We start from the raw sequence: 12,370 nt of genomic DNA on the forward strand, positions 1-12,370 counted from the left end.
TACCGTGTACCTCTTTACTATTTTGATATACATGTAACTAAGTACCCCTAAATTTATAAAACTAAAAAAACCAAGTAAAATATAAAAATTCCATTTAATTTTTCTTCATAAATTATACCGATGCATTAAGTCTTTAATTCTTTTAATTAATAAGCTATCTATAGGAAAAATAAAATAAAACCAATCTAGATAACGAATATTTTGATCGTTTTAATTTGATCCATGACTTTGTTTTTGATCTGCAAGTTTAACTATTCGAGTATTTATTTATCAGACTGCACATCAAACACCGCGTTCCTTGTTTTCAAATTTGACTTGTGCTTGTTTTTAACCGTTTTGCAACAGTCTCCACAAAACCAAGTCTACAGAGAAAGAAGCCTTACTCGTACGGCAGATTCCTTAATTAAATTGTACGATTTTAACATTTTAACCCTAAATGTATATAATTATTTTCTAGAATAATATAATGAGCAGTTTCATCTTATTTAAGTTCTATCAGAGCCTTTTGCTTACCCAATCATGGTGGTAATAACTTTGGATTTGGTGAAAAATAATCTGTGAGATATATAAGTTCGTCATGACCAAGGTAAGAAATAACCAAGTTCGGTTCCAAACATTTAATATTTTATTAACAATCAGTTTATAATATTATGTTTTATGTTTGTTTCTCCCCTGATAAAAAGCAAACGGTATTTATTTCAAAAATTAAGACAAATACAGACTTTAAACATAAAATATAAGTTGTATAGAATTCTGAGTTACGGACCTAAGGCTATAATTCATTCGGATCCGACCAAATCAGTAAAATGAACATTAATTATTTTTTTGATAACAATAAATATTACTATTTATGTAGATTATTGATTTATTTCTTACTCAGATTTGCCTCAAACCTATAATAAGAGTAAAAATACTGAAAAAATGGAAATCCAAAATTCTCATAACCTGATTTGATACAAAATAACAAAACAAAAACAAATAACAGATTCTATGGGAGTCCACGGGATTATGATTCGTAATCAACAGTTTAAGTGCAACTATAATTGAATATGGAATTATAAAAAATAAATTGTGTTATGATTTATTTACATAGTTAATATTTCTTAGTTTGTTAGATTCATGACATTTGAACTTCTTATTATACTTGATACATAAAAATTTTTAAAGAGAGGATGGCAAAATATGGTGAAAAGTCACGTGGATATCATGCAATTAAGAATTATATTTTTCATCAATTAACCATTGTTCTCATATTATTATAATTAAAATGACACGGTGTAACCTTGAATAAAAATATTTTGTTTCAGGATTTTTTGCCTCACGTATATTTTGCCTTAATGTATAAATAAATGAGATTTATACGTCGTTTTGTCTATTTTTGGTTAAAATTGATGTACTTTTTGAAAAAAACAAAAACAAATATGGGATGTGTCTTACTATAAAACACAATAAATGGTTGCTTTTTGTTGGAAAAACGATGGAATCATGGCCCAAAATTTCAATGGATACAGCAAAAAAATCTCAATATGTCATTAATTCTAAACAGAGACAAAGTAAGTAATAAAATTTGTATAATATGAAAAACAGAAATTAGCAAACATGACAAAGATTCGAATAGAATAATTGTTAGTCCCATCTCCGCAAGTAATTATCATAATAAAAAAGACTCATGGATTAACAAACAAGCCAAACTTTAGGAAAGAGGTATAATTTCATTATTATTCCGATACAAAAAAAAAATATTTAATTCATTTTATGGTAATAAATATGGCAAATTTTGATTTGCAAAATTCAAAAGGAACATCAATTTCAACCAAAAATGAACAATAACGACGTATAAACCTTATATATTCAAATATTAAGGTGAAGTATCATTGAGACAAAATGGCTTTAAGGTGAAATGTCCTGATGCAAAATAAATTGAGGGAAAATTACCGGGCCCCTATTAAAGTTTATATTGTCAACTGTTTCCTTAAGTTTTCAGTAATAATATAATTAATCACTAATTTATAACGAGTTCAGGCACGACTTCCAAATAACATTCATAGTTGAACTTTCCAAACGCGAATAATTATCACCTATTCGCAATTATTTTCAACATCAATATTTAGGAAAGTTTGAAGTAAACTTATTCGGATCTTTGACTTTTGTCGCTCACTAAATTTCCTCAATTTACAAATAACAATTCGACCAAAAAGTTCATCCTCATTGTCATTTTCATAGGTTTCTTCCAGATTTGAGTCCCTCTTCCTCTTGCCAGACAGCTTTTCGGATGACTCATTGTCCGAAGGCAACTTATTATCATGATATGTGTAATCCACTGTGGATGTTATGGGTGTGTTGGATGAACACGGAATGTAACTAATGAATATAAGGTATTTATTAATTTATATTAAATATGTGGTGCGTCAACATAAAAACAATATTGAACAAAAATCAAGAAAAATGAGAAAATCCCATTTAATTTTTTTGCCTCTTATCTCTTAAAAGAAATAACCTTTTTGGTAAGTGAGTAGATTTTAGTGTAATTTTGCATCAGGAAATTAAACTAAGGAGGTTATAATGAATTAAAAGTGAAAAAAAAAAAATAATAATTAAAAAAAAAACACATTTTTTTTCTTCGTTATATTACTTGTATAAAACGTTTTTCACCTGATAAAATTTTTAATAGAAAATAAATAAAGCATTTAGGGGTTAAATAAATTCATACAAGCCAATATTTTATAGGCATATTTGAGTAAACTATGGACTTGGTATTTAAATTACTGTGATGAGTTATGTTATTAAATAAGAATTTATTTAAAACCTATAATTGTTTAAATAACACTTGTTAGCTCCGATATGACCTCTTTCAAGTATAAAATACATCAATTTCTTATTTTCTTATTCTGTGACAATCAATTTTTGCGTCTTTAAGTGAAAATTGTGACACACCCAAAGAATCAATAAGAATAATTAATTATAAATTAATAGAAATTGACGATAATTCGTGGAAGGATAAAAATGTAAACCACACTCAATTTTGAGAAAAATCATTCCAGCTTGCTTCTCTGTTGAATGAGTGAGTAAGGCAATTGTCTATTGATATTACCTCTGTGATGGTACGTGTATTTTAATATCCTCGTCTGAGCTGTTTCCCTCTTTAAACGGCTCATCCACCATGATTACATTAATGTGATCTCCCGTCTTTTTACTGTTAATTAATTAACTATGCATTTTAATAGTCATAATCCTATGAATACTTACAAATTCTTCATCGGAACAAAATTCTTCAGGAAATCCAATTGTTCAAAATGATGCCACATAGTTTCCGTCTTAATCTCCCCCTTTATGAGTGATCTTAAGCGTCTTGAATACGTATATCTTAGAGATCGCCATTTTGTGGTGCACGTCATATAATCCTCACCCGTCTGTGAGCCAATAATACAAAAATGATTATTTTATTTTATAACTGCATGGTTAATAATCAAGTGTAAATCACTCACTGCTTCCATGATGTCCTGCCAGGCTCGTTTTTTCAGCTCTAGGTCAGTAAAATTCGTATTATTTACATTCCAAAGACATGGATGCTTCTTTACACATTCTATAAAATAGGGAATATTCATGGTTCCAACTTCCTCACTATAAGAAAAAAAAAGTTGAACCAAAGGCCAATCCCCCAAGTAATTCAAAGCTTCTTTTATTTATAATCAAATATTAATATGAATTAATTATTACGTTTATAAATACGTTTTTAATTGAATTATTATATTTACAATGAAAGTGTTGTTTATTTATTTTTCATAGAGTCATAATAAAAGGAACAATCAATGAGTTTTACTAATAGCTGGAGTGGAACAAAGCTTAGTCACTCAACCTCATGTAAGTGTACTTTTTTGTGGTTAACAGTCTTTCATTAGTATAAAATTATCTATGAGAAGTCACAGCTACAATTAATATCTCTTCCACGAAGACAAAATTTTTGATCGGAAATAAAAACAAAACAAAAAATGACTAAAAAAGGAAGTTTATGATCCAATATTTTATTCATTCCTTATTCTCGATTAAAGATTTACGTTATATATAAATTGTACATCCTTTGCCAAAAAAGACTATTCGCAACTTTAACGAATGTTCGATTTAAACTTGATTTTTGGTAATTGACTTGTAGAAAATGTTCAATACAATAAATGTAGCACTTTGAGCTTAAAAAACTCAATCTACTCAAGTTTTTTTAATCAAAAACTTTATTATTTCAGTTCAAAATGTTGTCTTTGTAGAAGAGATAACCATTATAACCATACAAAATACACCCCCCCCCTCCTTCATGAGGTTGAGTGCCTCAGACTTGTTCCACTCCAGATATTAGTAGTAATCATTGAACCAACTGTCAAAATAGAGAGTTTCCAATGACGTCATTATAAATTGTAAGGAATGTCATTTGGGGGCTCATAGTTAATAAAGAACTAGAGTTCTTTAATAGTTAATACCTTTACTTAATAAATAATAGGTATAAAATGGACAAATTTCCAATAAATCCTGATAAAATTTTATCAAATGGCTTTATGAATAATAAAAAAAATAAAACTTTGATTAAATACTATTTGATGCCTGTTATAAAAAGTGGTATGCATTAAATCAAAGTAATATGTTCTGAAAATCCTTATGAAATGGCTAGATTTTGACAGTTTTTATTTATCGATTAGGGACGAGAAAAGTATGATAATTAGAAATAAATATCACATTTTTTCCGTTGTAAAAGTTAATTTATATCTACCCTGTAAAAAAAAGGTTGTTCAACGATATAATTATTGTGTATAATAAACTATGAGTAAAACACTAACTAATATATGAGACTTGTCGCCATTTTCTATTTATTAATTACACGTCAAGTTAAAAGAAAGGCACCCACGCTACTAAAATATAGAGTTCTTTTTCAGATTAAAATACTGTGATAGATATAACTGGTAAAATAAGCCTACTTAATACTATAAATAAAAAAACATAACATCACCCCTCAATCAATTGAGCCGGGGTCGAAGTTGATTAATGTGCCTTGTCTTGACTTGGTCCCAGATTCTCACGGTCCAGATTGGTTCGCCAATCTTGCTCACTAGGGTCGCTGGGACCCATTTGTCCTCACGTTTATGGTAACTTTTACACCAGACCTTCATTCCTTTAGTGTAGCCTATATCATTTACAATAGGAAAACTTGATGCAGGTTTCAGTAGAGGTGGAGCATGGGAGGAAATGAAATCTTCTAGTCGGATTCGTATTGGACAAATTAACAGAAATTCAGCCGGAGTTCGCCCACCATTGAGTGGTGTAGAGCGATATGAGAAAAGCAGTTCATCTAGGGAGTTATCGGGGTTCTTTTTTACTATGTCTTCCACAATTCTAGTTGCTCTTTCTGCCTGACCTTTCGATTCACGGTGATATGGAGTAAAGAGTGTGTGCTTTACTCCCCATTCACTCAACTTTGATTAAAAACATGACGCACTTAACTGAAGTCCATTATCTGAGTGGACAAAAACGAGAATAATTGCTTGAGTGTCACTTCAGTGACAGTACTTGACATAGTCGCGGCCTCAATCCATTTGGATACCGAGTCCATCAGCACTAGAACATCTTAGCTGTTTACTTTGGTATAATCGACATGATCCTACGCTACCAAGCATCAGCAGGAGTAAAGGGAACGTATTGTGACGAAGGCGAGGATGTGTGTACCTGACAATTTTTGCAGGCTGCGACGTCGTCACTGATGTCTCCATGAATACTAGGCCACCACAAGTTCTGCCGCATTATGACCTTCATTTTTACAATGCCACAGTGCGTCAGGGGCAGTTCCTCCAAAAACTTATGTCACAAAGACTTGTGGACTACCAGCCAAATACCCCACCACAGCAACTCATTCTTGATAGAGAAACAATTCCTCTTCTTGAGATAGGCTCAAGTTTCGACTTTGGACCAATCCCCATACTTTGCAGCATTCGTTGGTTTAAGTAGTTTGTCGTCGTCGTCATACGCCTTTTAAAATGTTCTCTTCACAAGAGCTTGATACCGTTAAGAGGTTATACATCACCATGTCAACTTCGTCCTCGATGGGCGAAGGTTCATTATATGGCCCACGAAAGAACACATCAGTGTGAGAGATCTCCAATCCTGTGGCGTGTTTTATTTTGAAGTTGAACATAGATAACTTGACAGCAAAACGAGCTAGTTCCTTTTTCGGACTCAAGATGTACTCCAAGGTCTTGTGGCCAGTCTTGATGGGGAAAGGACTACATGCTAGACATCTCTCTAACTTTAAAAGGCCAAACATGATAGCTGTTGCTTCTCCATCGATCCGAGAATAATTTTTCTCAGCCTGAGACAGCTTACGGGATGCAAATGCGACAGGAAGTTCTTTATATTGGTCCTATTGGGACAATACCGCACCAAGTCCAAGCAGTGATGCATCCGTAGTTAAAGTTAGCTGACGAGATGTGTCATAATGCATAAGAGAGGGGCTTCTGACATGGCTTTCTTGATGGAAATAGAACTCTGCTCAACCAAGGGGGACCACATAAATTCAACACTAATTTTGGTGAGCTCATATAATGGAGTCCCAGTAGAAGATAGGTATTTCAAGAAGTGGCTATAAAATTGAACTAGACCCAAAAACGATCTGATTTCAACAGCATAGGTTGGGACTGTAAAATCAATAAGCGAAAGAATGAGGTCAGGGTCGAGTGAGCGGCCTTATTCCGAGACTGAATCCAATTCAGGGCTTGCAAAAGCTTATTTTTTCTTATTAAGCCGTGCACCAACAGCATGGATACGTTCATACACTTTATTTAGTGTCGATAAATGCTCGGATTGGGTCTACCTATAAACAAGAAGATCATTGATATAAACTTTCACATTAGGTATGCTATCAAATAGTTTTTCTTGGGCTGCTTGTACTATAGCTGGAGCTGAAGGTAGACCCTAAAGCAGTACATTGTACCTCAACAACCCAATAGGGGTATTGACTGTCGGAGTTCTTTGGAGCGTTTATACACCTCGTATTGTTCATGACAATGTCGAAAATCCAACTTAGAGAAATAACGGGCTTCAGCCAGGCCGGCAAATAGTTCTTCAAGGTGCGGTAAAAGGCAGAGTTTCTTGATAATAAAAGCTGAGAGGGTCTGTTTGAAATCCGCAAAGACACAGACCGTTACATCCACTTTGAGCACGTTTACAATCGGAGATGCCCACTCTGATGTCTCAACCCTTGTAAAAGTTCTAGGCCTGATCATTGCCTGCAACTCCTCAATTATTTGACTGCAGAGACCCAGGGGTACCGGACGTACTCGTATATATCTTGCCTTAGCATCATTTTCAACGTGAACCACAGCCTTTGAGGCTTAGCAATAACATCAGGGGAGTCCATGAAAATTTCTTCAAAATCGCGGTTAAAGGATTCTATTTTTCCATTATATTCCTCAGCAGCATGACGCAGGAAACTAGGCGAGTGTAAGGAGACCAACTTCAGGTCTAGGCGAGCATGAGATTAAAAGTGTCTGGTACAAATTCGTAATAAGGAATTCCAATGGAGTCATAAGTTGGAACTTTATTCCTTTAATATGCTGTGAAATGATTAGTGACTTTAGAGCTTTGGGGATGCAGGGGCTCTACTCCTCGGGAGAAGGTTCACATTGACACCCAAATTGATTAAAATGGTAACCAACTCTCCATTCACAATCAGGTCGAATAGGCTCTTTGAGAAGGTTCTGAACGAGAGACGTGGTACGTACAACCCGTGACAGTGTTACTCACTCCGAACTTGCAGCATGAAGCAAAGTGATCAATTGGAGGACAACTTGTACGGCGGGGCACATGTGAATACCCACAAAAGTTGCAGGGCTTCTTCGAAAGTTGTACATTACCCATAGGTCCGTCTCGATGAGAATTAATACTTCCAGGACGAGGTGTTCCCTTGGAGCCTTTATACTAGGACATGAGAACGGCTCTATCTGAGTTCATCTGAAAGGAGTAGGTCTCCACATTCTCTAAAGGTCGTTCCAACTGGATCACTTCCTCCACCTGGATTATCCTTTTTTCAAATACCAGCTGATGCAATTTGGGGGGTGGATGTATTCTTCAAAATAGTTCAAACGAAGACATCATCTTCATAGAATGTATTACAGTTAGCACAGAGAAGTTTGCTGAATCTGGCTTGGACTCGGAGGTGGCGAAACGTGGTCATCAATCGGCTCTCCCACACTCTGCTTCCATTCTGTCAAGCAGAAGCGGACAAAAAGTATCGATTCTATTGGGAAGAATACTTTATCTATGATCTGGGTGAGAGCGGCAAAATAATCTTCATCTTTTCTGGGCTTCAGTTCCAGTGTTTTGTGCCACTGTTGCACATGAGAACCGGTACAGTGAAGGAGTAACGCTGCCTTCTTCTCTGGCCCCCATGTCTCCGAATAGCAAGACCTAGGTTTTAAACTCATTCATCTACATGGCCCAATAATAACCCATTCTTGGGCCCGCCATGTCAAAAGGTGGAGGTTTTGAGGCACTAAAATGGATCTGGCTTGCTTCTGGCAAAGCAGTTGTTGCTGTTTTCTCAGTGTTTTTAACCGAGGAGACATCAAAATCCAAATTTGAGGGGTCGCACCCGTATGTAGTGAGGTGGTACATGATAAGGCAGACTATTTCTGCCTTTCTCTTGCACTCTATCTGCTCCTCACTCTCGACAAGCTCTATAGAGATACATTCGGATCTGAGCTCAGCTAAGCTCAGGCGTGGGAGTAATCGAACCATCCCTAGTCTGCCAAGATGTGTAAATTACCTATGAGTAAAACACTAAATAATATCTCAGACTTGTCGCCAAGATGTTGTGTATAATTACCTATGAGTAAAACACTAATAAATATATCAGAATTGTCGCCATTTATCCCTATGATTTAATAAACAAAATTATTTTATTAGGTATTATTTTACTATTTCCTCTAACCAAAATACTTTCCAGGATATCGTTTGTAAAATTTCATTTTCTGTTCGAAAATCTTAATAATTATTCCATAAACAATTAGATGTGCATTATAAGAAAATAGCAAAATAATTATGTAAGAACTAGGCTTATTGGAAGCATGACATTCAATTTGGTCAGCAAAATTTAGAAATGTAAAACAAGTACACTAGCTACATCTAAGACTAAATTCATCGCAGACAGAATATTTTTTTTTGTGTACCCTACTAATTATGATATTAAGCGTTCACAGCCTTATATGGGGGAGAGGCTCTTGGGCTTTTGAGTTTTAAAAAATTAGAATTTTGTTAAAAAATTTCAATAATTAAATTTTAAATATTTTGTACAAATTTTTCAAAAATCCACAGCTATTCTAAAAATATTTAAAAAAACCACAGATGTTCACAAGAAATAATTTTTTTTGGAAAATATTTGAAAATTGAAAGCGGTTCACAAAAATTTAAATTTTTTGAAATTTTTTTTTATATAAAATTTAAAATATTAAATTTTTGGAAAAAAATTACATAAATCCATAGCCATTCATAAAAAATTAATTTTAATGTTGACGTCATAATAGTTGAGTGGTTGCGTGTTTTGTCAAAATCTGTCTGTCTCACCTAAGAGTCGGGAAAATATATCAGATTGAAAATTCTAGCAATAGTGACATGATTGACTATGAGGGGTTGCGTGTCTTATCAAAATCCGTCTGTCTTGCCTAGCAGTCGGTACAATACACCAGATTGAAAATTCTAGGAAGCCCGATTACTGGGTTACATGTATTTCTATTTACCTTGATATTAATATCCTTAATCACCATTAATCCCTTCATCATCTCTCTTTCTTAATTATATATATTAAAGATTTACTTTATATATAGAGGGAGTTCGAAAAGTCTTTGACCACTTTGATTCTGCCACAAATAACAATGTCCAGAAGATCAGGATGAGTTTGTACAGAAAAATCCTAAAAAAATACTTTTTTATTTACACATAATGAATTTGATTTCCACGAGACCCTATTACAGCCCTAAGACGAGGTCAAAAGGCAGTGCATCCTTTAGCAATGTAACATTCTCCTCCAGTGGGACTTCACAGAGGCTTTGAGGTTGGTGATGTTGCTGTTGCTCTAGAGGCTTTGGACCTAATATGCTACCATATCGAAAAGTCCAAAAGATCAGGGAACAGGGGGTGGCAAAATTATTTATGTCAGATATTCATATTTTTTCTCATTCAGGCTTGAGCCATGTATACGCTGGAGCATCATTTTGTTGGAATACTCAATACTAGAGTTGTCAACTCTATGAAAATTTATGAAGGACACCTCATTCGTAGGGTGGGCTTCACCTTTCCTTTCGAGAGGATTTTTTTCCCCAATTTTTTCACTATTTGACACTGAATTGAATACGATGCATATTTTTGAGTGACATGAACACATGGAAAACAAATTAGTATTCAGTAATTCACTTACATAAAAAACAAAATCAACTGAATCAAATAAGATTCTTCCATAAGAAGGAAACTGTCTGCTTACATAAAACTGTATGGATTAATATATAACAATAGATAGAAAGTAGAACATTCATCCTGAAATAGTGCATCTATAGAAAATTTGTGCAAAATTTTTAAGGATATTTGTGCCTCAAAGGCACTGACTGTAGGCTACAGTTGTAGTAAACAAACAAAAACAAGACAAATTGGTTTCAGAGTTAGACAATGCCTGGGAACACGTTTACCGTAAAATTGATATATAAAGCGCATTGTTATTCATTTTCCAGTGCCATTTGACTGACCATTTTTTAAAACTCACAGAATTACGGAACAATGTGCGTCCTGTTTCAGCTCAATACGGGACGAGTACTTTTGTTTTTCTTCTAAATACAGGACAATTATATTTTCCAAGGTACGGTTGGCAACCCAACTCGCGATTTCTTCCCAGACTTCTTATATGCCTAAACTCTGACATAATCAAATGCATGTTTAGCAGACTCTGAGGTCAATTTTATTTTACTGTATGACAGTTAACCTTTTGAAATTTAATTTATTTTTTAGAAAAAATTATTTTATGTCAATAGCTATGGATTTTGAAATTTTTTTCCAAAAAAATTTTAAATAACCAATCCAAACACCAAGCCCCCTCCCCCAAATATAATACTGCAGACGCCCCTGCAATACCAAAAAAAACAAAACGGGCCAATTAAATAATTTAGAGGATTTACGTAACTAACTATGACTTATTAAAAAAGAAGAAATAAAGTTGAGTGACGTCATCAAGGACCGAAATTTATAATTTTGTGGGACTGCTGATATGCGCTGAACTGCACCAGACCGAGAGTGAACTGGAGAGTCTTTAGTCTTAAATAAGGACTGACACAAAACTAGTAATTGGTATTACTGTCTAATAGCCAGGCTATATATAATTAATACATATTTAGTACATTGAAATAAAACATTCTACCTTTGATGTGATTGATTACTGATGGCAGGAGGGGTTAGAGAAGGAGCTTTCGACATTTCATCAACACTTGCAACTTCTTCATGACTCATATTGTAATTGATGCCTGACCTTTTTTTAAAGTTAACAAACCATCCTGGACTAGCCTTGAACGAGTCCACTTCTTCAACGGAACTTCCCATCTCTCTCACAAGGTCATCAAACAATGCCTTCGCCTTGTGGCGAATAGAATTTTCTGTCACAATTTCACCTCCTATCTTTTTCTCGTTGATCCAAACCAAAAGAAGCTTTTCAACATCTTCCAGAGCACAATGTCGTTGTTTATTTATTCTCGTCACTCCTACCGCTAAGTCCAGCCTCTTTATTTCTTCTTCTTTCTTTAGTATTGCACAAATTGTGGAGGAAGACTCATTGTAGAGTTGACATAATTCCCTCACTCCTGCACCATGTTCGTACTTTTCAATGATTGCTTTTTTTAATTGGATAGTAATGGTCTCCTTTTTAATTACTACCTTTTCAACCTTCATTGGGGATGACATGGTTGAAAAAAACAAAAAACAAAGTCATTTGCTGAGAGAATGACGAAGATTAATTTTAATAACAAGAATCATATAAAGACTGATGCGAGCTTACTTCCTATACTCTAGTCTACATAAATAAATAAACAGCGATCAGTGCAATTGTAAGTACGAGTATATCTTGCCACTGCATGATGGGAATGCAACTTACTTGCTCGTAATCTAAGACATCCCCCGTTATCCAAAGCGAGAACGGACTCTCGTTATTTATAATAGGAAACGGGCACTCATAGTCAGAGTCACTCCCAAGTCGCGGTCCAAGGTATAGTGTTTGTCTATGGACTATGGCTGTGTAACGACCTGCACCAGTCTCCTATTATTATTGTCCTTATAATTTTTTTCTTTTAATCAAATGTATGGT

At 34.3% G+C, this 12,370-nt stretch overlaps 1 protein-coding gene across 3 annotated transcripts; it reads right to left on the reverse strand.

Moving 5' to 3' along the window:
- Nucleotides 1–556: 556 nt before the first annotated feature.
- Nucleotides 557–12,051, reverse strand: LOC121125823 (uncharacterized). Of its 3 annotated transcripts, XR_005866759.2 has the most exons (6): nucleotides 11,435–12,031; nucleotides 3,486–3,621; nucleotides 3,247–3,410; nucleotides 3,092–3,193; nucleotides 1,936–2,361; nucleotides 677–1,282 (listed from the first exon to the last, which is right to left on the reverse strand). XR_005866759.2 is itself a non-coding variant. In XM_040721061.2 (5 exons), exons 1-5 carry the CDS (start codon nucleotides 11,968–11,970, stop codon nucleotides 2,079–2,081), a joined length of 1,221 nt encoding a protein of 406 aa, XP_040576995.1. In that variant the 5' UTR covers nucleotides 11,971–12,051; the 3' UTR covers nucleotides 557–2,078. The 3 variants fall into 3 exon arrangements, 2 of the variants coding, with proteins under 2 accessions (XP_040576995.1, XP_040576996.1); XM_040721061.2 differs by having other exon boundaries at nucleotides 557–2,361; nucleotides 11,435–12,051; XM_040721062.2 differs by lacking the exon at nucleotides 3,092–3,193 and having other exon boundaries at nucleotides 557–2,361; nucleotides 11,435–12,034.
- Nucleotides 12,052–12,370: the final 319 nt, after the last annotated feature.

Source organism: Lepeophtheirus salmonis, chromosome 11, assembly GCF_016086655.4.
Source record: "Lepeophtheirus salmonis chromosome 11, UVic_Lsal_1.4, whole genome shotgun sequence".
NCBI classification, from domain to species: domain Eukaryota; kingdom Metazoa; phylum Arthropoda; class Copepoda; order Siphonostomatoida; family Caligidae; genus Lepeophtheirus; species Lepeophtheirus salmonis.

Coding starts and splice junctions, on each gene's coding strand:
- LOC121125823 (XM_040721061.2), bottom strand. CDS start 11,970: ATGTCATCCCCAATGAAGGTTGAAAAGGTAGTAATTAAAAAGGAGACC. Junction 3,622..11,434: donor AGTAATCAATCACATCAAAG/GTAGAATGTTTT, acceptor TTTTTCTTATAG/TGAGGAAGTTGGAACCATGA. Junction 3,194..3,246: donor TTTGTTCCGATGAAGAATTT/GTAAGTATTCAT, acceptor ATTAATTAACAG/TAAAAAGACGGGAGATCACA.